The sequence below is a fragment of the Ochotona princeps genome, chromosome 32, assembly GCF_030435755.1.
Source record: "Ochotona princeps isolate mOchPri1 chromosome 32, mOchPri1.hap1, whole genome shotgun sequence".
In the NCBI taxonomy this organism is placed as follows: Eukaryota; Metazoa; Chordata; class Mammalia; order Lagomorpha; family Ochotonidae; genus Ochotona; species Ochotona princeps.
Window position 1 is genome coordinate 2,149,381 of NC_080863.1, and position 24,859 is coordinate 2,174,239.

General features: G+C 36.7%; 1 protein-coding gene across 4 annotated transcripts in view; it reads left to right on the plus strand.

The window, feature by feature from the left end:
- Positions 1–24,859, plus strand: part of FSTL5 (follistatin like 5) — a 274,244-nt gene that overhangs the window by 9,834 nt on the left and 239,551 nt on the right. For all 4 annotated transcript variants that reach the window (XM_058657545.1, XM_058657547.1, XM_058657548.1 and 1 more), the window contains exon 2: positions 19,199–19,340. In XM_058657545.1, the coding sequence (XP_058513528.1) occupies positions 19,215–19,340 (126 nt within the window). In that variant the 5' untranslated portion in view covers positions 19,199–19,214. The remainder of the gene's footprint in view (positions 1–19,198; positions 19,341–24,859) is intronic.

Genomic DNA, 24,859 nt, shown 5'->3' on the forward strand with positions numbered 1-24,859 from the left:
ATTTTCTTTTGGAAAGACATGATTTTATTGTTTCCTAAGGGTTGAGGAAGGTGAAATGATTCCATTGCAATCGTTTCCATGTTTGTGCACACATGATATGATTTAATTGATAATATCTGAAGAAGGATTGCATGCCCCATTGTGAAACCTGTACAGGATGCTAGAAGGATACTGGGCATCTCATTAATGATACATGCTTTGTTGAACATCTCAGTAGAGTTAACAGCCATCTGAGGATCAGTAGAGGGAGCTCACGGAGGCATTAGGAATATTTTGATATTGGCTTTTTAGAACCCTTGGTTTTTTTCTTCAAAACTGATCTGAAGATACAGGAAAAAATAAATAATGCTTTTGTCATCAGAATTGTTTAAATACTGCATCCTAAAATATTGTTGTGCACTGTACTGAATGTGAACAATTCTTTGTCACAGACTAGCATCTTTTTAACTTTAAAAATGGTGGCACAAAGCTCTCATTCAGTGTTGCGCAGATTTGATGTTTTCAGCCGGAAAGCTCAAAGCTTCATATCTGATATTTTTGGTGTATGCATATACAGGATAAATCACAGTGTGCATTAGTTATTATGTAATTGTGTTCATTGTGTAATCTGCTAATTGATATACATTATGTCAGTGCCTACATATATGAAGTTTTATCAATTTACAGTGACATTTAGAAAATTAAAGATTTATTTGCTTGAAAGAATGACAGAGAAAGAGCAAGAGAACAAGAGCGAGCGAGCGAGCGAGAGAGAGAGAGAGAGAGAACTTCCATCCACTGGTCTTCTCTACAGTTAGCTGCAAAGGCCATGAGTGGCCAGGCCGAATGCAGGAGACAGTAGTGTCTTTTGAGCTCTGACAGGCGTGCCAGGGGCCTAAAGCTCTGAGCTGTCTTCTGCTGCTGTGTCCAGGCCATCAGCCAGGACTTGCATTGTTGGAGCAACCTAGACACAACATGATGCCCAGGTGGGAAGCAGTGTGACATGAGCAGCATTACCTGGCACTCCACAATAGTGTGCCGTATATGAACTTTTAAGTGAAAAAAAAAAGCACTTGCATCGTATCATTCAGTTATGACATAACTAAAATTAAGATATTTCATTTTAGCTGCAGTTAGCACAAACCATGTGTGGATCTCATTGGAGTTACTTCACATTTCCAAATTTGGGGATAATCTTGAACACATATGTTCAACCACTTCATCTGTTGGAATATTTCTGTAATATTTGGGGGGTGGGAGGAAGCTGTAGCTTTATGAGCCACTGACTGTGAAAACGTAATGAATGATTCGTATAAAACATTTTGGTTTTGAATATCTAATAAATCAAAATTTGGTTGCCTTGCTTATATTAATTCTCTCGTCTGCCTACTAAATGTGGTTATTCAGTTGGAACCATTATAACAGTTAAAGTTCATTTCATGTAGCATAAACTGCTTTAATTTGTAAAATTATTTGTCAAATTATTCATTTCTGAAGACAAATTAATAATGCCTGACAGTAAAAACATGCATTTCAAGAATTTTCACACACTATTATGAGAGTTTAAAAAATACATCTACATGTTTAAGCTGTAAAATAAGTTTATTTTTTTATGGGAAGAATCTTTGAAATCATTCATACAGATCCCGAAATCACTCATACATTTAGAAATATCATGGAAATGCCTACTAAGAGCAATCTGTGAATAAGTTTCCAATATTGAAACCAAACCAAGTTTCCCTTGTCTGTGAAATTTGAACGTACCCTCACATGTGTTATGTCTACTAACAGGAAATGTATCAAAGGTAAACATTCCAGACATATAAAATAATCTAAGGTGATACCATGATTATACACACACATACACACAAACAATGCCTTCTGTCAGTTTACTTTGAACTCTTTTTGGTACAGATTTCAGTTGTGGCCTTAAGTCTTCAGGGTAATAACTGGTCATTAGCTTAGAGTAGTCTGATTTTTTGACAAACTTACTCTACATGGGAAGGCTCTGAAAGCTTTGATGTGTTTATGTAGTTCTTCTAGACATCAAATTTCATTAACTGTGGACTAGAATTATGTTAAATTCCATGAAACAGAGATTGTAGATTAGATAACTAAGGTAGTATAGTGGCTCAGCTATAAATAAATGTCTTTCATTTTGCTACTCTACATGCTTAGAACACTAATTTTAAGAGAATCAATAAATGAGAAATTTATTAAGAAAACAATCCAAATGATAACAGTAATTCTAGAACGTGTTTTCAAAGAAAGGTTAGTGCACTGTCGTTTAGTAGAACTTTAACACCATGTACAGATGATACATGAATCTGATTTGGGTTTACGAATTCATTTTTTATTTACTTATAATAAGAGATTGGGTTTACAATTTGGTGCTACCAAAATCTTACAGCCTTATTATAAGAAGCGTGTAGAAAACCCAAACATCAAAGAACGACTGTAAATTTAAAATCTGCTTTTTACTTTAGTCATGAAAAGAGCTTCCTGTAAAATTTTTCTTTTTATATGTTTGTTTGTTTCATTCTCAATAATGTCATAAAGTTTGAGTGTACTATGGAATGATTAAAAGAATAATTAACCTACCCAGCATCTTATAAGTTTTGACATCAGTTTGTTTAAATAACAGCATAGATTTTCTTTCAGTGTTGCTGAAATGTGCAGCCCTCAATTATTACCTTGATTCACCAGAGTGTGAGCTAAAAAGAAATGGAAACTAAATTTATAAACTCATTTCCAGATGAGTATATGTATTACAGTGTGAAAAAAAAAAGAAAATCAATGAGATCACAATTAAGAAGAGCCTACAGAAACACAAGGACTAAACGCTTGGTTATGTCCCAGTTTGATAAGCATTGATACGGTAAATAAATCTAGGGCACTCAGAATCAAACATGGACTTTACTTAATAATAATGTTGATTCATTAGTTTTGGCAATTGGGTCTTAATAATGTAAGATATTGACAGCGAGAAACCTAGGGGTTGGGCATATGTGAACCAGCTAATATTGATGCATGAAGTATTTTAGCCATACTTCTGTAAATCTAAAAATTACAAAATTTAAAAATCATTCAAGTAAATGAGACATAAAAACGCTGGATAAAATCCTACTTTTCCTAGATGTCTATTTTGAAGATAATCAGCGATTTATGCCATAGAGTTGTCTTTATTATTCTCCTAAGTTATATACCTTATAAAAGAATGTAGAAAGAAAGCCCTATGTTCCTTCCCCCCATGAGAGTAGCTTCAGCTCTGTAATATTTACAAGTGCATTTGCTATATAAAGAAAATTATCAAATCAATAAACTTTTGTAAAATTCCTTTTTTTTTTTTACAATTTTGTTTCAACAAAATATAGCTGTGTAAATTGCAGTGTAAAAACTTGGCATTTTTCTATGATGTGAACACATTGAATTAAGCAAATTGATATATTCAATACTTCAAATATTTACTCTTTCAATGAGAATATTGCAGATTGGATTTCTAAAAGATATCAGAATTCACAGCGTAGTTATTAGTGATTTACACTGTATTGAACAATTGATCCACATATATGGCCACAGAACCATATTCCTTCTGATTCTTTGTACTTAATCAAGTTTCAAAGGAACTCTGGTGTTCACAACCCCATCACTAAGAAGCACATCTTTTATATTTGGTGTCAACCTCTGGAGCTGATAAGGTTGTTTAAAAAATGAACTGGAATCTGACTACATACTAACCTCACACTCTACACTTAAGTGATGGTGAGCAACAGCATACTCTAATGTGTCTGATTGTAATGAATGGAGTATAGTTCAAATAGCAACTGAGAAATAAATTTCTATTTGGGATAGCCTTATGGGAGAAAAGTTCAAATTAAATCCTCTTAGTGCATTAAAATGCAAATATAAGAAGGCAATCCAATTGAGTTACATCGATAATAGAACATACAACACAAATGGAAATTCTTCCCAAATAATTAAGTTATAGCCATATAAATCACTGATGTGTGCATTTGAATTCTGTTCCTTTCGTGCGTGCTTGAAAGTTCATTAACTTTGGATCACATTAGAATGTGTTTTGTTTATCTTCATCACCCCAGCCACCACGCAAAGCCTCTTCCCCACTGAGACCAATGAAGGCTCTTCAGTGCATTCTTTCCAGCCAAAGCGTTAAACTGTGACAGAAGGTTTTGTTCCAGGCTTAATTATGGAAACTCTGAAATTGGGGCATTACTGCGGGAAGGTCAAAGACTGCCACTTTTCCAGTAAATAATTTGAGTATAGTGTGTACAGTATCATAAGGACAGTGATGTTCATACTCAGTGTGTAATATTTAGGAAAGAAAACAATGAGGTTTAGGAAAGTTCTGCTTAGCAGTTCTGTGAGAGCAGGTTGCTTGGGGAGCGTGTGTTTTTGAAATTGGGTATGTTGTCATCTCAGCTGCTGGGTTTCGCAATTCAGATTTAGAATTTAAATCTCCATGTACCACCAAAAATGACATATCGTAACGTAGGTCAACTAACAGTTTCAGTAAAAGTTGTAAAGTAAATGGAAATATGCTTTGAACATTAAATTGATAATGAAGCGAGTTACATATTCAGTTTGCATGAAGCATTGATTGTTTTGATCAACAAATGACCGTTAAATTTACGAGAGATTATGTGTGGTACAAACCCTGATCCAAAAAGCAGTCATCTTCTTGCAGATTTAAACTACATAAGGAACACAAGTAAGTAATAAAACAAATTCATTGTTAAAATATTGAACAATATGAAATAATGTCAATTTAAATGTAGGTAAATTCAGAAGGCATATAAAAATACCTTAAAGACTATTAAGCTAAAGACAGTACTTATGAAAGTGATTCTTTTGGATCACTCATTTAAATATGAATAACAAATGATTAATTATGGAAAAAATGAAATATCTAACTTTCCTATTGTAATCTATCATTAAACAATATATTGTCTAGCAGAAAAGCACCTAAAAACAAAACGAAGCCATTGCAAATCAGAACTTACGGAATGTAACAAAAACAACAATCAGAGGCAACTAGTAAAAGTGCCTACATCAAAAACTACAAGCCAAACTCCAAACAGAAGGAAAGAAAGAATTAAAGAAGAAATAAAATGGCAATAAAAGCTCAATGAAAGATCAACAAACTTAAGAACTACTTTTTCAAAAACAGTGAAGAAAATTGACGAATAATTATCTCAACAAAAGAGATGGGAGAGACAAAGAGGAAACACAAATTATATTATAACTGATACCTCAGAAATAAAAATAACAAGTGGGAATTATAACAGTTATATGATAATGCAATGGAAAACTTTTTAAGAATTTGATTTCTGGGCATATATTATTTATGAAAATTGAGTGATGACTTCATTTTAACTGCTTAATTGAAAAAAAATGTATTTTATTGTAAAGTCAGATATACAGGAAAAAAGAGAGACAGATCCATCCACTGATTCACTCTCCAAGTGGCTGTAATGCTGGAGCTGAGCTGATCTGGAGCCAGGAGCCAGGAGCCTCTTCCAGGTCTCCCAGGAGAGTGCAAGGTCCCAAGGGTTTGGGCCGATCATCAGCTGCTTTCCTAGCTTTCCTAGGCCAGGGGCAGGGAACTGAATGAGGAGTGACACAGCTGGGATTAGAACCGGCGCCTGGTGCGTGTGAGCGAGGACTTTAGCCACTAGGCTACAGCACCAAGCCTTTCATTCTGCTTTTTAGACACCACTGTTGTTTCCTTTTAACAAGACATCACTTTTCTTGGATCACATTATATTTTTAATACTGTTCTAATCTCCTTGCTTTTATCTGTCCTCTGGATGTATTATCAAAGTTATGTCCGAGTGCCAGCTGCTCCAGCAGCTTCCTGTTTTATAGAGAATGAAATCAAATGTGGAAATGAACTGTGATGATTTACTCTAAGTGTTCCTTCTGTCTAACTCTGCAGCCTCACTGGGTTTTCCTACTACAGTGAATCTGTGGCATTTAATTAATGTTGGTCAACACTGCATGGTTAAAAATATACATCACAGTTTTCGTATTTACTAATAAGTGTCTCTAAGTTGTTTCTGACACTTTAATAGTAAAACCATGTTTCTAGAATGATCCCATGGATGTACAATTGCTGAGTACCAAAGTATTTCACACTGTTTTAAAAGAAAATGCAATCCAAAGGAAAGTTTGTTACTGTGCAAAATTTTTTTTAATATTTATATAATTCATAATATAATTGTATATTAAAGTTTTAAAGACCTCCCTCTTATGTAAATGTTTTATTGTCCTGGCCAGGCAACACAATCCTCTAAAATAGTTCTGGCAGTTTCCATTTCCACCAGCAGTGTCTATTATTTCACTTGCTTCCTGTATTCACCAATATTTGATAGAGGCTTTTATGTGTTCTTTTCATCAAACGTTTTGGTCTCATGCTCCAGATGAAAAACCTTTGCTCATGACATATGGCGCAAGAAGTCGTCTGGGCTTTGCAGATTTTTATTTCTTTGTGATGCTCTTTGGTTTAGTGAAATTTTTATGTCTGTCACGTAATTTGTAATCAATTTGCTCCTTTATGTTGCACAGTGTGAAATCTGGTTCGGAATCTCCTGCGACCTAGTCCTACAGGTGGTCTCAGACATGCTTGATGCCTTTCCTTTAACAACTCAGAATTGACGTACCATGATGAAGGAAGAATCCCATTGCGATCTTAGTTGGAATTGTACTGATTCTATAATTCAGCTTGAGGAATACTGATACACTGAAAGATAGCTATCTCCAAAGGTATCACTGGTATCTCCATTTATTGAGCTATGATTTATTTTTCCAGTGAAATATTTTAATTTTCTACAAAAGATTCCATTGTATTTTTGACATTTGTAAATATTTTATTAACAGCTAATTTGAAAATAAATGATCTCAACTAAATGTACTAGTTTAATGATTTCATTTTTTGTTGCATGGCAGAATTCTCTTTCTTTAGTTCAGCTTATTCAATACAATATCAAACGTACATGTAAGACTTTTTAGGTAAACAGTCACTTCATTTAAAATGGCTGTGCTTTAACTTTTCAATCATACCTTGTATTTTAATGATTTAACCTGCCGTGAGTAGGATCCAGGACAGTACCTGATACTATTTGATGTATTCTATTTGGAAGAAAAATGAAATTCATTATGTAAAAAAGAATATTTTTCAAATCACTCTTGTGTTTTACATGTAAGTGAATCATAGGATAAACATAAGAGTGACAGAACTGTGTAAACAAATAATTACAATAACAAAACCTAAGCCAATCCACTTTGAGAACTTGATTATTCTGATTAGCTTCATAATGACCCAATTAAGCTGAAAATCATGAAAACTTCAGTTGTACTGTGCTGACAGTACAAATATACCCAGCTAAGAACTACAGGAACTTTTTAAACCTGGAAAGAAAAGCTTTAATTTATGTAAGTTCTAAGCACATGCTAATGCTGTCAAAATGTGGAATAGCTCCAATTCCCACCAGTTTAGCAGCTGATACGATTATGTACATGAGTATTCTAGGAAATTGAGGAAACAGCAATAAGGAGCCCAGTTACCAAGAGAGGAAGAAGCCTGGCTGGCTGACTGTGGGCGTCCATGTTTACACCGATCGTAAACATCAGTGGTGGCAAACACAGCCATTCCAGGAGATTGAGCTGCGAACATTTAGGGGAAATGAGATGAGCGCTCGTGATTCCGACCCATTAGAACGACTCCTTGGAGGACAATGTAGGATAATACCTTTGTTATTTCACTTTCCCTCTGGCGTGGGAACAGGACTGTGGAATTATAGTCTCTCAGAGCTAAATGGTTAAAGGGTTAGATTGATTGCTTCTGGTGTCATTATATTGTTAAAAACCATGCATTTTTGAAACCAAGAAGCTACTAAGCTTCCTTTTTTTTTTCCAGGTACCTTCCATAAACAAATCAAATTCTTTTTGAAAGCGTCTCCCTTGTCATTTAATATAAAGCTTGGTGTAATTGCTAGCCTGAAGCCCATCAACCAGTTACAGATTAAAATTCACCTTCTACAATGTGAAAAACTTCAGGGGTAATGAAATCACATAGTTTCAAATGGAGTACTCTGAGCTACTGAGCGCACCTTTGGCTCCTCTGTCTTAAAATGATTCTCTCCCACTGCACTTTCATCAAGCCCCTGTGACTTGAGACACCACTGGTTTAAATTTTTCCAACTTTACTACTATTCCTTGACTTTAGGCAATGATGCAGTCCAGAGATAGATATCAGTGTAAACAAACTGGATTCACAAACAGCAAGGATACTAAAAATTATGGGTTAGAAGTAAATGTTTTCAACTTTAAAAGATGAGGAGGGGTATCCATTCTACGTCCTCTGTCAACAGAATGATAGCACATTAATTTCACTGATTCACCCTACGTCATACCAACTTGGAGCCAGAAAACAAATCTCTCAGTGCTCAAGATTAGTTGTTCTTTAACTGCGAGCACTGTTGCCAGGTCTTGGAGAGGGAGAAAAGGCCTTCAATAAAACTCAAAACAACAGCGCAGTTGCGGTATCTATTTTTGCAAGAGCGGATTCTGAATAAAATAATAACCGAAAACTTGCTAAGTTTGAAAGAGTTACAGATCCAAACACAGGAAGCTCATAATAATCTGTCAAACTCAATGGAAAGAAAAAGTTCTGGAAGACGTATTATAGTCAGATTGTTAACCAGTGAGATTAATGTTTGACTATCATATGCCTTGGAGAAGAATGCACAAATCTACTTGGTTTTATGCAATGCTACTTAACTGCAGGAGTAATGAAGCGCTGTTTGGTGGCACCAATGATCAAAACTTCAGAAAGTTTTATCATGTCTAGGGAATTGTTTGTAATAGAAATGTATTTACTCACTTATTAAGTGTTTGTCAAGATCCTACCTTATGACTGGGTCAGCACACTGGCTTAATTGGCTCATCCTCTGTCCCCTCCCCCTGCCCCCCTCCCCCACACACTAGTATTTTCTATGGGGGCTGGTTTGTATCCCAGCTGCCCCACTTTCTTTTTTTTTTTTTTAAGATTTATTTATTTTATTACAAAGTCAGATATACAGAGAGGAGGAGAGACAGAGAGGAAGATCTTCCGTCCTATATTTCACTCCCCAAGTGAGCCGCAAGGGGCCGATGCGCGCCGATCCCATGCCAGGAACCTGGAACCGCTTCTGGGTCTCCTACGTGGGTGCAGTGTCCCAATGCATTGGGCCGTCCTCGACTGCTTTCCCAGGCCACAAGCAGGGAGCTGGATGGGAAGTGGAGCTGCCGGGATTAGAACCGGCGCCCAAATGGGATCCCGTGGCGTTCAAGGCGAGGACTTTAGCCACTAGGCCACGCCGCAGGGCCCAGCTGCCCCACTTTCCATCCGGTTCCCTGCTTCTGTATTGGGAAAGCAGAAGATGGACCAAAGCCAGAGTTTACACATCGATAATTTTGAAACCTGAAGAACTTCCACATTTAATAGATAATAGAGTTAGCTCTTCCTGGAGATCAGATGGAAAATTCCAAGGAGATTGAAATGCCTGCGGTTTTCTTGAGTGTGGCTTCTCCATTTCTGCCACTGAAGAATATTTCAAGTCTTGTCTTTAACAAACGTGTTCTACTCCCAAGTTATGAGGAACAACTCACAGGGTACCCATTTCTAATGCTGCCAACCATTTCATGTCAAGGTGGAAAGATTGGATTTTTTTTGAGTTGGAAGTATGCAATATTTTTCCTCCTGATGGATCACTATGGTACCTATTTTTTTTTCTGATTGCTAATCCTGTAAGTGAGGATATTTATATAAAATGAAATTTTAGTCACTTCTGTTCAGATAGAAAACAAAAACAAGTCCTCAGGTATTGAAATCCTATGATCTGTTTGTTGGATAATATTCTAAGAAGAAATATGCGGATCCAGAAGAACAGAGAAATGGGAAGGCTTGTCTGGAAAAGCCAGTGGGATGGAGCCGGGTACAGGACCATGTTGAGCCAGCCTCCGTGGGGCCTTGGCTTTGCCTGAAAAGTTTGCTTTTCATTGTAATGCCGTGTCTGTCCTTTCAACCCAGAAAATCTGCTCTCAGTGAGCAGTGCGTGCTGTAGTAGGCGCCTGCGACTGCACAGAATAATGTCATGTCATTCTGACATTTGATTACTATAATCTCTGCAAATAGTTCCCCCAGAGCACCAAGGCATATACAGTTGGAAACAGTCCACCCAAAGGTTGATTTTAGAGACAGTGGACGTGTCCCTACGTGACCTGTGGGTCTTGATATTTTAAAATTTACTCACTTATTAAATCCTTCTCGTGTTGTTATAACCATCATCTGTGTTTCTTTACTGTGTGTGTAATAAATAAATCCTGTGTCGATTCATTTATTTAACATAATATATTTAGAGTTTGTTATGATCCTACACATTGCAGGAGTTTCTACTGTATCTCCAAGGAGAAATAACGTCCCGTGATCACTCAGATCACTCAGGTTGAGATTATTCTGCTATTCAATTTAAAGGGTGAATGTTTAGTAATATGCTCCTGCAAACTTCAGTACAGTGTAGTCTTCTAATGGTTAACACACTAAGAATGGTCCATAAGACCACTGAAGAATCATATGACAATGAACATGTTTAAGCTGTGCTCTAATTAGAATGTTGTCTATATGGGCTGTATGTCTTTGGATTGGGAAAATGTGGCTTTAAAAAAATAATGTTTCTTAAAATAATTTCACTTTATTCATGTGTCTATCTAGTTCTGTGTTTAAGTCAGTAGGAGTGATGGGCAGATTTTTACACAGAACATCCCAAGATTCTGAGAGTATAGATCGCATCAGTATGGACAGAATAGATGTAAAATCCAAACATTGCCATTTTTACTGTTTCATACTAGATCTCTACGATAACGTGAAAATATCGAAGATGCACAGCCAGTGTCTACTCGGTAGTGAAGCGATAATTGTTGCAAAAATCCTGGTTTTTATTATTTTGGATAATCAACTGCAAATGTTAGTTTGGTCATCCAGGCAAGTCACTACATATTTCTGTGTCTCAGGGTTTTTTTTTTTTTTTTTTAATCATTAAAAGTAAATGTAACTATTCCTGCTAGCTGCCTACTAGCAAGCCTGGCGTAAAGTGATCACTCAGGACAGGTTTTCCTTTCTTAGCTTAACTCTTCAGGGTGGGAGTTATCTGGAAAGTAGTTCAATAATTCTCTTTGAGCTAATACAGCTTATACAAACTAGATAATCAAACATTTTTTCCTATTTTGCATGATCTACTGGTTTTGAAAACAAAATGAATTAAGGACCAGAAACTTCCAATGACATTGGTTGTACGTATTCAGTGCTTGTGCCTTCCTAAGCAACTAAATGAAAACTGCTTATAATATTTGGACTTGAATGAGGTTGTCTTAAGACTGTAGTTTCAAACCATCGACTCTGTTTGAGAGGTGAATTTGTACTTATACTTATTTATACTTATAATCGCACATGTAATGTAGGAAATACTATAGGAGAACTCCTTCCCAAAAATGAACTCAAATAGACAGTGAGAATCAAAAACAAAGGGCGACTTTTTCAACTTTTAGATTTGAATATTTTTTTATATGAAACTCCCTGTGAAATGTTCAGAGGTAGCAAAATACAATCATTTTACAAGACCTTCAGTTTGTTGCTTTAAATAACAGGGTAATTTCAGAACAAATGCTCAACACCTCTACAGTTCACAATATTCAACGTTCTGTCTTTCTAAAATGTGTCTATAGTAGTGACTTATTTAAAAGGTTTCACATACTCACTCCTGTGATAGGTAAATTTAAAAGGAATTTACAAGCTCTTCAGCTTAAGCTGTCCTATCTCTGAAGTAAGAGATTCAGGAAAAATGTGCTTGACTTTTTAAAAAATGTATTGTTTCCGTAAAAATGTCATGTGAGAAAATTCTTTAGTTTTGTTCACCAGTATTTAAGAAGTTATTCATTCTTATTTTCATTTTATATGTATTTTAAATATAAGAGCTTTGAGATGCCTCTATAAACTCATTTTTATAACAATTTTCTGAAGTATTTTAATTCCACGGCAATATTTAAGTGTCTTCTTTGGGCAAACTATAGAGAAAGTTGTCTTGGTATTGTTGCTTATCAGGAGTTGGTCAATAAGTGTTTTCATGAAAAATTTTCTGTGTAAACCAAGTATCAAATTTTTTACATATTTTTTTACAGAACATCACTGATTCAGATTTATTTGGATGGGTGACGTTGTCTTAAAGCATAAAATGCAAATGATACTTAGTATTAGCACTACAATATTCGGTGTATCAAAGCTTAGGTTAAAATGTGGGTTGAACAACCAAAATTAGTTAATTCAGCATAAAAATTGCCAAATTTTGAGCTATTAGATTTTTCATGTGAATTCAAATTTAAACACAGTGTGTTATGAAAATATGACTCATCTTTGGTTCATAAACTCATTTTCACAATGAAACAAGGCCAGTATTCTATTTCTTAATGTCTTATTCCACATATTCTTATTTTATAGTACACAAGTTAGTGTGCGGTTCACTAGTCAGGATTGAGTCTGGTTCATTTGTGGTGCTATAAGGAAATAACATACAATAAAAACTCTTTCTGGAGTCTGAGCTGTTCAGGAATGAGGCAGCTCTGGGTCTGTTGAGAACCAACTTCTTTTTCGGATGGCTCATTTCACTGAGCGTAATGGTCTCTAGTTGGAGCCAATTTTTTTTTTTTTTTTTTTTTGCAAATGGTAGAATTTCATTTTTAATGGCTAAGTAGTACTCCACAGAGTACATGTACCAGAGTTTCTCTTTTGATGGGCATTTAGGGTGATTCCATATCTGTAGAAGGACACTATACATGACTTCACTATTGTAGTTTATCTTGCTGTAAATACAGTTCATTTTCTCATATGCAAATTTCATTTCCTTTGGATGTATTCCTAGCAGTGGGATAACTAGATCATATAGTAAATTAGTTTTCAGTTGCTCTATCGCTCTCAATACTGACTTCCATATTGGCTCTATTACCCTACACTCACACCTATACTGATGTACGGTACCGTTCTCCCTACATCCACACCAGCAGGTGCTGTTAGTAGAGTTCTGAATTTAGAGCCATCTCACTGGAGTTATGTGGAGCCTCAATGTTGTTTTTATGTGTATTTCTGTAATAGCAAGGCAGCCTAAGCATTTTTTCACATGTGTATTTGCCACTTGAATTTGTTCTTTTGGAAACTATCTGTTATTTGCTTTGCTCATTTTTTCACAGGGTTCTTTGTTTTGCTGTCATCGAGTTTCTGAAGCTCTTTGTAAGTCCTGTGTTATAGTCCTCTATCGGTTATGTAGTGTGCAAAGATTTTCTTCCGTTCTGTCGGTTGCTTCTTCACTTTGTTGGTCATCTCCTTTGCTGTGCAGGAGCGTCTTAGTTTGACCTAGTCCCGTTTGTTACTTTGCCTTTGACTCCCTGTGCTTTTGTGACTTTTCTGAGAAGTCTTTCCTCCCAATTCCTGTATTTTGGAGAATGCCTCCTATGTTTCCTGTAATATATGATTGTTTTTGGATGCAAGGAAATAACTAGTAACTGTTTTGTTATTGTCATCTTAGAAAACATTAATCTCTGCTTTTTATTTTTCATTTTGTTGTTTGTCTTTCAAAATCTGTTAAAATTGTAACAGAAAACACCCTCTGATCTGTGGTTTATTTTTCTCCTTGCACATATCGGTGTGAAATAAAATGAACATGTTGTAATGATGTCGGCTGAATAGCACCTCTTGCTGTGTTGGCTGCTCATGATTCTGTCTTGACCCTTTCACTACATTAACAGTATGATGAGATAGAACAGTTCTAACAGCTTTGAGATTTTCTTTAAGTAGTTCATCTATTGTTGTGTGTTTTGCTTCATACTGCTGAGAGCACGTTTGGTTTTTAATTGAATTAGCAGAAGTTTTATCTCAAAGAATGGGTGACTGTCTATTACCCAAGAAAACGTGAGGATTTTCTTTCTGAGACATTTTGTTAGGAATCCCCATGCAGTCTTTTCCACCATAATAGATTGAGTTTTGGATTCTTCTAGAAAACGTCTTAGATCCCAGTGACTTGTGTTCACTGCAGGTTCCTGTCTCAGACACTCCATGCTTTTCTGAGAATAAACTAGGATCCCACGGAGACCCAGCTGACCCCAGTGAAAAGGAAAGTCTCCCCAGTGGCACTTTCCGTTTTAAATACAGAGGCTAACCTGCTTCCTCTGCAGCATTTCATTGTTGGACTGTGACAGAATTTCTTCCTTAAATAATAAACGTAGTTCCAAATTTAAAGAACACAGCCTGCTAGAGACCTTAGTATGAAATAGGTCGAACTTAAAAATCTGTCTGACATTGACAAAGTTGCAATGATTTTTTTTTAATAGCAAATAAAGCCCATAACATAGTACCTCTGGGATTTTAGGCAAAGTCAGTCGGAGGAGCCGTATTCTTCCTTAATTTACATTTTAAGTGCTCACCAAAGCAGGAAGCTATGAATTTAGAAGACAGAATTTGAAATAATTCTCTGTTCTCTTGAACTAGTACATGATCATCAAGGTCAAATACGATATTATAATTTTTCAATCTCTAACATGTAGTCTTTTTTCATATTATTGCACGCACACTTATGTGTAACTGCGAAACAGTGTAAGCTCTTTGCCTTTAATACTGAATATTTGTGAAATGGACCATAAGGCCCATCCACCTTGTTTAGGAGAAAAAAAGACAAGTAGGATCAATATGGTTGCTTACTGTTAGCTTGTGTGGAAACTTTCAGTGGCTACGTAGTTGGAAATCTTTTTTTTCTTTTTTGTATTTTAGCCTGTATGCTTTTCCTAGATGTTTTGTAATCTATTCTTGAAAGCAAAAACTCAAAAGACAGAATGTAAACTGTCAGTATGGTTAATTTAAAAAAAATATCTTTAATGTGGGAAATCGGTGGCTTTAAAAGATTATGTATGGGAGAGTGGAAGAGGAAGCTGCAAAACAAGGCCAAGAAAGTACCAGGAAATGGTGGGAAGGATGGGGGTGAATCCAAAGAAGAAATCGAGCACAGTGCTGATGTCCAGGTGCCAGCTCCCACAGATGAGCTGGGATGGCTGCTGTGTTACAGTGGTTGGAGAATGGGATGCAAGGGACAGGAAACTCAAATAAAAAACTGAGTTTCTTCTACAACAAGTTGTTGCTGCTTTGTATATTTTATGAATTGGTACAGTGTTTAGAAATAAACATTTTAGTTTCTTTTATAAAAAAGAAAGTGCATGTCAGATTTCCATTAGGGCAAGCTAGAACTCAGAAATTTAGCATGTGAATTAACTTATATGCATGGACTTAGTTATATTATTGATATCATCTTATTTTGAAAACATCAAAGCAGATAAGTTTAGTACAGTTTACTGAGGTAGGTTACATTGTTGCATTAAGACTGTTTTTTTTTTTTTTAAGATTTATCTATTTGTATTGGAAAGTCAGATTTACAAAAAGAAGGAAATTCAGGGACAAAGATCTTCCACCCAACGACTCACTCCCCAAATGGCCAGAGCTGCGTGAATCCGAAGCCAGGAGCCAGGAGCCTCTTCTGGGTCTCCCACATGGGTGCAGGGTGCCAAGGCTTTGGGCCATCCTCAACTGCTTTCTCAGGCCACAATAAGGGAGCAAGATGGGAAGTAGAGCCGCTGGGATTAGAACCAGTGTCCAAGGCGAGGACTTGGCTAATGCTGTGGGCCCAAGACATCATTTTAATTCAAATTTTTTGCACATTGTTCCAGACCTCAGCCTTCTCCAGGATGGGAGGTTGATGCTACATCATGCACCCATTCCAAGGTGTAATAAACAATGCATAATACACAACATTAAAGGTGAATTTATTGCTTGTTTCTTATTTATTTTGACCTTGAAAGGCAAAGAGACAGGGAGAGGTAGACAGAGACAGTCTCAGAGAGACCTGCCACATGCTGTGCCCCTCCTCTCGGGCCCACGGCTGTGGTTGCTCCAAGCTAAAGTTGTGAGCATGACTCTGGATCTGTGTCTCCTGTGCTGTGGGACAGGGGCTCGAGCTCCTGAGCTATGCCAATTGGCTTCCCAGCGTGAGCATTTCTAGAAGCAGGGATTGGTACTGGGATCCAAGGCATGGGCCAAGCGTAGGCATCGTGCAATGGGCTGTGGGTATTCCAAGTACAGTCTTACTGTTCTGATTTTCTCTCCCTCCTAGACATATTGGACCATCTGCTTCAGCTAAGCCAGCCTCAAGGATTAGTCTCTGGCCCTAATCTCCTTTCTAATTGTGCTTATCTCATTCCTAGATTATGTTATTTATATGTAGCACCTGTTTGTTTCCTGAATGCCATGTTCCTGTGATCAGTGCCTAGCTAGCCAGTATCGCCATTAGAACTACCAGAAGATATCTCAGGAAAGAGGAATGTGCTCACTCACACCTGTTCTTTCATCCTTTTGGTCAAATATGTACATCTGCTCGGACGTTATATTCTGACAAAAGTGTCGTAGTGTAACTTTTGATTACACAGACAGCAAGTCATTTAAAGTCAGTTTGTCTCACACATTTCTGGGATAGCAGGAAGGAATGCATCCTGGAGCTCACTGAGGTCATTGCTCCGCTAGAGTGGGGCCAGGAGCGATCTGTGGGCATTAAAAACTTGCGGGAGTGGGGCAGTATGACACAGCATACACCTGCTGTATTTATCTAGGGATATTAGCCTTTCTAAAATCAGCCAACACAATGTCAGTTGAAAAGTCATGTAAGATAGATACTTTGTTCTGTCGGCCTTCTCTTGCAGCCCTAGGGAATACCTCTTTGCCCTGTCCAGGAGGAGCCCAGCCCTTGCTTGGGGAACTGCATTCAATGTTGTCAGAGTTCAAAGAAACATCTCTTCTTTTGCCTGAAGACGCATGGTTATGCTCATTTACTTATTCATTTAGTAAACATCTTGTAGGTACCAGGTTATGGCTAAGCCCAAAAGAATTAATCCTGAAAAAAAAAAAAAAAAAAAAAAAAGCAAACCAGACTAAATAAACAAAAAGAGTCAAATACCATTAGTAACGACAAGAAGATGGAAAATCCTACGCAAATTCCTCACTGCATGAATTTAGCAGAAAAAAATACATATATTATCTCCTGGGAGTACCACATTTCTTTAAATAATCATATTAATAATGTGTAAGTAAAAAGAACTGCTCTGAAATGAAAGAAAAGTAGCTTATGGAAGTGAATAAAATAGAACTAAGCTGGGTGACATGGAAAGGATTTCTGAAGGATATGTTTGACATACAAAGGTTTTTATTAAACACAGGTACAAAGTTACCCCTGTCAGAATAAAGGATTGTCAAGAAAAGTCTTGTAACAAAAATCAGCTATATAAGTTCAAATACATGAATAAAATTCAGTTTGATTTCTAGGGAGGATTTCTAACAAGACATACATGTTGAGCCCAGACTCTGGGGGTCTGTAAGTTAGATTAGTACGGTTTTAAGTTTACAAGAGGCAATGCTGAAGACTGCTCAGGTTGTGAATTGGAGAATCAGTTTCAGATATATGCACAAATGTGTAGCGCTAGTAAGGGTGTGACTGGGTTAATTTAAATCAAGAGTGACATAGATGGCTGGAACTGAGGGGTGATGGTAGACTTGTGTGGAACTTGGGAAACTTGTATAGAAGCTAGATGTAACAGAAGTTGGTGATGAATTTAAAGTAAGGGGCAAATGACAGGAGAATGTACACAAATGTCTCCCCTTTCCTGGTTTGGGTAGGTAGGTGAACAGGAATGGGGGGAATCAGGCTTGATACGGGGGCATGATACGACAGTTTTTACAACAAATGGAGAACTGCTAGTCAACCTTCTTATAACAGCGTAGGAATTAGCTGAGCAGCAGATTACGTCATTAAAACCATGAACCCGGTTGAGATAACCTGGATTGAGTGGACAGATAGATTCAGAACGTACCAACATTAGAGTTTGCTAAGTCACATTGCTTACTGCCAAAATAAACAAATCTGCAGGAGGCCTGAGGACTCGCAATACCTCGACACGGAAGCTAGAAGTATCACAGACTGAAAGAAACTGATAATGTTCTTGCAGAGATAACATAAGCAATAATCCCAAAAGAAAAAGGGTTAGGAATGTCCACTGATTTCTGTGACAACAATGTCCCTGGTTATTAATGGAGAGTTCAGAGTTACTTAGGTAGAATGACAGTGGCAGACGCACCATAGAATTGTCTTAACAATTGAATAGAACGATATTCAACTTTCAGGAAATTCAGAAAGTAGAGCAGAGAAGACGTCTTAAGCCATAGGCAAGTCCAGTGTATATGAAGGAAACAGTAAGGAGAAGGTAGTTAATTATTAAATTAAAAGCAGGAAAAAATAATCTCATTATTATTGAGAAGGTGGTGTGCTGGTGAAAGTAGCAAAATCAAATTAATGCAACTCAAGGCATACATAAGTTTGTTTTGACGAAAGAGTCTAGTATTTGTATAATTAGCATGCGTCATTTTACAACTTCTCTTGAATATTCCCAACAAAGAGCAGTAGAAAGAGGCACATTTTTCATTCAAAGCAGTTGGAAAGCAATTTTCTAAGAAACTCCCTTTAAATACTATCATGAATGTGCTTTAATAACCCATAAACCCCCCTTCATAAATTCTATTGTATGCTATCATATATATGTATGATATATATGATAAAAATTGATCTTATTAGCTTTTCATTAGTTATTACTGGTGAGTTACATTTGCTATAATTTTGCTAAGGTTTATCCATCAGTCATACTTAAAGAGAACTAAGGTTTATAAATATCTTGATAGTGGTATTCTGCATTGACACTTAGAAAACCAATCATGGTTTAATGTTTTATATATATATTTTTCTGTCTCTTAAACCTGTTATTAATTTTTTCCTCAGTACATTTTTATTGACTCCTATATTTCTTCTGGTTTGTAAGGCTGGGTGAATGCATCCAAAGAATACAGTATTTGTTATGATCCAAGGGATAATCTTTATTTAAAAATGCTTGCCTGTTATAGATTCAGCTCGCCAGTACTGGCAGGATTTGACTAGATCAATGGAAATTTCCATGTGATATTGAATGTGTCTTGATCTATTTATTTGACGTACATATGCATTTTTCTAATTACTTGCAATTCTAATTTTGACAGGTGAAGAGTGATAACGATGCTGCAGTGTTGGTCAGCTGTTTTGGTTCTTGGATTCATTTTACTGAGGTCAGAAGGCAGGCCAGCCAAGGAATCTGGATATGACCTGAAGTCCTATCAACCTCTAACAAGATTGCGACATAAGGTACAGTTACCATTCTGAATCCATTCATGATGCCTACCAAAAACCAATCAAGCTTTTGGGTGTCTCACTTATTGTTTACTTAGAAGTATGTATTTCAGAAAATTCTTTCTGTAGTTTCCATATTATTAAAAAATACATATCTTAAAAATATAGAAGTATGCCCTTTGGGAGTTGAATATTTTTGACAAAGAATACAAATGTCACATTTTTAAAAATATAAACGAAGTTTGTATGCAATGATAGTAGTGGGTTTATAAAAATAAGTAAATATATTGAGAGGTGATCAACTGGAACATTTCTTTGGCATTTCTATTAAATTTAAACTTCAAGCATTTTAAGCTAAAGTCTAAATGTTATCTTTGTAATTTTTCATAAAACAAGCATAAATACGTCTTACATATGCCCTTTTGAAAGGGCTCTTATTTTGTTACCATTGTCAACTTTTACTTCAGAGAGGTTTATGCGTTAAACTCTTGCATGTACTGTTTTATGTAACAATCTTATGAAAATGTACCTACTTTTATTTCTTTGGCAGGAAATTCATCTTAGGAATGTGAAGGGATTTAAGCACACATACATATATATTAAAAATATTCATTGTGTAAAGTTAATAGGAAGGATGGACTTTATAGCCAGGAAAACAAATGTGAAACTATGGTTCACTCTCCAAAGTCTCATTAAAAGTTCTGTCATGTGGAAACTATGGAGATCTCTAGAAAGCTTCTCACAGTCGCAGACACGGCTAGAGATTTGCTGTCCACTACACTAAGGATTAATCATCTTTTTTTTTCATATGTGAAGTTATCATTAGTAACTCTTTTATGAATGTACTTAGAACATATCTGTGAGGACACAGTGCGGCTGACACAGGTCCATGCCCTGGGGATGGTTTTGCTTTTTTTCCTAATTTGTCCCTTGACGTGAGGCATGCTCTTCTGGTCCTCTTCCTGGCGCCGTGAAGCCAGGAAATCCTCCTTCGCGGAGCGCAGGCAGTAATACTTACAAATGGAAAGCAGGACTCAGCTTTTCTGAGAATCTTCCTGATAATTAACAGAAAATATTTATGCTTCAGTGTGTATAATTACAAGCAAACTTTTTGAATTAAAGCGGATGTTAAAGATACACTACTTACGCCGTGACACCAACCAGTGCCCCTATGGGATCCTGAGCATGCAAAATGAAGACTTTAGCTGCTAGGCTACTGCACCAGACCCAGTAGTGTATTTTTTTTTAACTAAGTAGTATTGATTTATCTGGATATAGCACAGTTGCTAAAAATCCTCATGAACAAGAACAAGCTTTGTTGGCTATTTAATTTTATTTCTCTTGAGTCAGTTCTGTGTGAAGATTCCTGGTTGGTAGGTAGCTTTTTTGTTTGTTTGGCTTCCTAGTATTTCATAAAATTTCAAGAAATATAGAAAAGTATACAAAAGAGTTCATGGACACACAGGAATTTTTAACTATTCTTAACATTCATCATTTTTATTTTATGTGTAATTAGCATATGGATAAAAAAAAGAATGAGTGAATCAGACTTATCCATTAATGCTATTTTTTTTAAAAAAATACGTGTTTCAGTGTAGCACAAAATAAGGGTTCATGACAAAGATAATAGAACGAGGAAAGAAATGATACATCATAATATAAATCACCCGTATATTTAATACTACCTATAGTATTTTCCTTATTAAATATGCTTATTTTTTTGTTTGTCTTATAACTATGCATAATATTTCCTATTGCCACCGGCATCGTAAAAATAAAATTCTAGTTGTTATAATGCTTATATTTTCTCTTTTTAAAAGTTATTTAGGGTGTTTCACGGGATATTTTATAGTTTAATTTAGACTTTCCTGATGACTAGCAGGATTGAGGACTTTTTCATTTGCATATTGGCCATTCATTAATGTTCTTTCATGTAGTGCCTGTTCCAAAAGTTTACTGATTGTTTGCAATATTATCTTTATTATTCAGTTGTTTTAGTAATTTGTGTTTCACCAATACTTTCCAATAGATAGAAAAACTTCATGGAAAAATTTATTTTATAGCACTCTAAAACTGAATGAAGCTACTGTTGGAGCAGATCTCTGATCTCCCAACAATGAGTAGAGAGGGATTCTACACATTAAGGGTACTCTTCTGATAGCATGTGTATTCAGCATGTATACGTGTATTTTATTTAGGCCCAGCTCCTTCCACTCTAACTTCATTCCTACCAATTCTACTGTATTTTCAGCTCCTGTCCAGAAGGTTTCTTTCAAAGATTATTTTCTGTGGAGTAATATGTTTTTTAAAAGTTAAAATGTGCAATCAAAGATATCTTAACACTCCCTGTGAGATTTTAGCTGTTGTTTAAGATCAAGATTACCATTTAAAAATACCTAATTTAAGGACATAAATTGAATTGGCTTAGGTGCCATAGTTCGAAGCTTTTTTTGTGGTGCCCAGTGTCCCTTTTTAAAATAAAGTTCCTCAAGATTTTATGATCCTTTCTTTTGGAAAGATGAAGTCCCCTATTGACTCCCAAGAAGTCTACATTCATTGACCCAGAGAGCATTATTTCTGTGGAATGTTCTGTTCAAAAGGAATTCTAACAGCCAAGTCATTTGGAAAATGTGTATTACATTTCCGTGGAAATCCACAGTGTATACGAGTGCATTTAAATCTCTGAAACATTATAAATTTTGCCTAGCCTAAAATCTCCCAAATAATGGGCTATAGAAATTTCAACACCTGAAATTCCTGGAAATACATTTAGGGAGAATTCCTTGTAGTAACTTCAGAATTATTCACTGCCATCCATACGTTTCAGTGGACTTGTCTTGAAAAATTTGGTTTAATATTTTATGGTTATAAACAATATATTATTATGAATGCATCTTGACTTGTATCAGTCTCTATATAAAAGATTTTGGTCTAGAAATAATGTTGATGCTGTGTAGTAAAAATAATAATGCAGAATATAAAACCTATCTTATTCCTACAAAGAATGTAATTTCTCATATTATTATTGTCAGGTGTAGGCAGCAGGCTAATTCTCTGGCCTGTGGTACCAGCATCTAGTACAGATACTGGTTCCTGTCCAGGCTGCTCTACTTCCAGTCCTGCTCTATGGGACTGCTTTCCCAGGTCACAAGCAGGGAGCTGGATGGGAAACAGGACCACCGGGACACGAACCGGCACTCACATGGGAACTCAGCATATGCAAGGCAAATACTTTAGCTGCTGGACTAGCAGCCGGGCCCAGTTCTACGTTTTTTAAGAGAAGGAATGTGAGAAAATGTCATGTCTCTTCCATCTCTGCTGGGACTGGCCTCGGATCGTGTCTTTACGCTGATACATTTTCATAGTGAAAAACTGTTGCTGATATGACTGACGCACATTATACAACCTAGAAAAGTTTTGGGGACTTTCTGTGGAACGGGATCCAACATGAAAAAGTCCTAAAACCAGTTCCCATTTTCTAGAAGAAAAAAGTCTGATATGAAGCTGAGAACAGTATACTGATTACAAAAATAACAGCAACAAGAGTGTTGCTGTACTGAAGTGATTTTATTTTCTTAAATTCCATAATGGTGTTATGATATTAACACTATTTTTTTTGCCCTGTGCCCTATAGCAATGTTGAGTAACACTTGATATTGACTTTCTCATTAATTTTTCTCATAATCATATTATCACAAGTTTTAGAGACTTACTGATGCTAGGAATTTATTAAAAGTAGCTAAGATTTTATTATTACATAAATCTCTAGGATTATGAAAGACACGAGTTCATGCTTCTTTAGAATGACTTGGGAATCGTTAGAATTTGTGAATTATTAAAGGAAGTTAATGCAATGAATCTACAACACTGAGCATATAAGAATGTTAATATTTGGGGTTTGGGACAGGACTTGACAAGGATGTATATATGCTATTAGCAGAGAACGATCAAGCCTGTGAGCCACCTGCAAGGCCAGAGACAAAACCTGGGAGAATTGTATCCCAAACGACTATGAGCAACAGAAATACCAGAGGGAAGGGTTGACTCATCCCTTTAATTAGTCTGTTTGCCAAAGTGAGGTTTAAAAACTTTTAATGACAACTCGTGATGCAAGCAAGCCGAAAAGGAGCCCAGCACCCTTGGGTCTACTCGTACCTGTACAAAACCTCTGTGAGGCCGAGCTGATCAAAGTTGGATATCGTGAAGCACCGTGGTCTATCACATGTTTAGATATTCAGCATTCTCCAACAGGATTATATTTTTAATTTAAAAATGTATTGATGCAGAGATTTCTGCAGTATGTGGTAATACAGAGAGATAGACGCAACGGGGAAAGGAGATAAAGTACTGTGGAGTGCAGTGAAGTGCAAAGGCTGGTCCTTTTTCCAGGCTTTGAGGGGGAAGGCAGAGTAACTAAGGGGCCAGCTCTACTGAAGAGAGGGCACTTGGCATAATGGTGAAGATGCGTTGGAGGACATCCATGCCCCGTAGTAGAAGGCTGGACTCTGCTGTGTGGTCTGCTTCCAGTGTCCACTTCTTGCTCATGCACACTTCGGAAGCAGCAGATAAGAACTCCAGTGTGGGGGTCGCTGCCCCCTCAGGAAAGACACCTGCTCTTGGCTCCAGGTTTCCTCCTGGCCAAGTTGCAGCTGTTGAGTGGATTTGTTGGGTGAACCAGCAGATGGAAGATTTCTCTCTCTGTGTCTCTATTTCTCTTGCTCCCTGTCTGCCTTTCAAATAAATGTAAAATAAATAAGCATAGTTTTTTTTTTTTAATTTGAAACTCAAGAAAGATGTTGCAGTTGTTGAGGAAGATGGAGGATTCCGACTAGAGATTCAGGAATTCCGGGACTCTGTTCAGTGTCTTCAAAGATCAGAGACAAATTCACCACTGAACGAGGTGTTACTCAACTTTTGTCTCTAAGGCTGAACCTTCACAAACTTAAGTTTTAATCTTCAAAAATTCAAGTCATCATTTTTATTTTCCTGGGAGGAAGGTCTAGTCCTAAAATCTTTTTTTTCTATTTTTATATAATAAATTTGTTTTATTTTTGATGATTTTCACATAGCAAGAAGGATGTATGCCCATGTGGACTGCCAGTTAGGATAGGGAGAGTTGACAACTGGGGGAAGGTGGAGGAGACAATCTCCATTTCTCCATCTCTGTCTAGGGAAAGTGGGGAGAGAAGGGAAAAGGGCTGCTCCCGACAGCCTAACCACATCAGTACCCAGGGATCGGGCACTGCCACCCAGTCATCCCAGCATTCCCGATGTGGAGCATATTGAAGATACTGCTTAAGTGATTTTGACGGTTCTGAGATGCCGTTGAGGAAATCCTTCTGAGGAGTTTGAAGAAATCGTTCCAAGGTCCATTGGCTGACATGGCCCATCCTAGAGACTCCACTCGCTGTCAAAGCTTGGCCAAGAAAGCTATCCAGTTTGTTCTGCCCTCCATGGTACTAGATGCCATCTGCAGGCCTCAAAGGCCTCAAAGGACTGGTTGTCCTGTCCCCCGTGTGCATCTGGGCATGCCA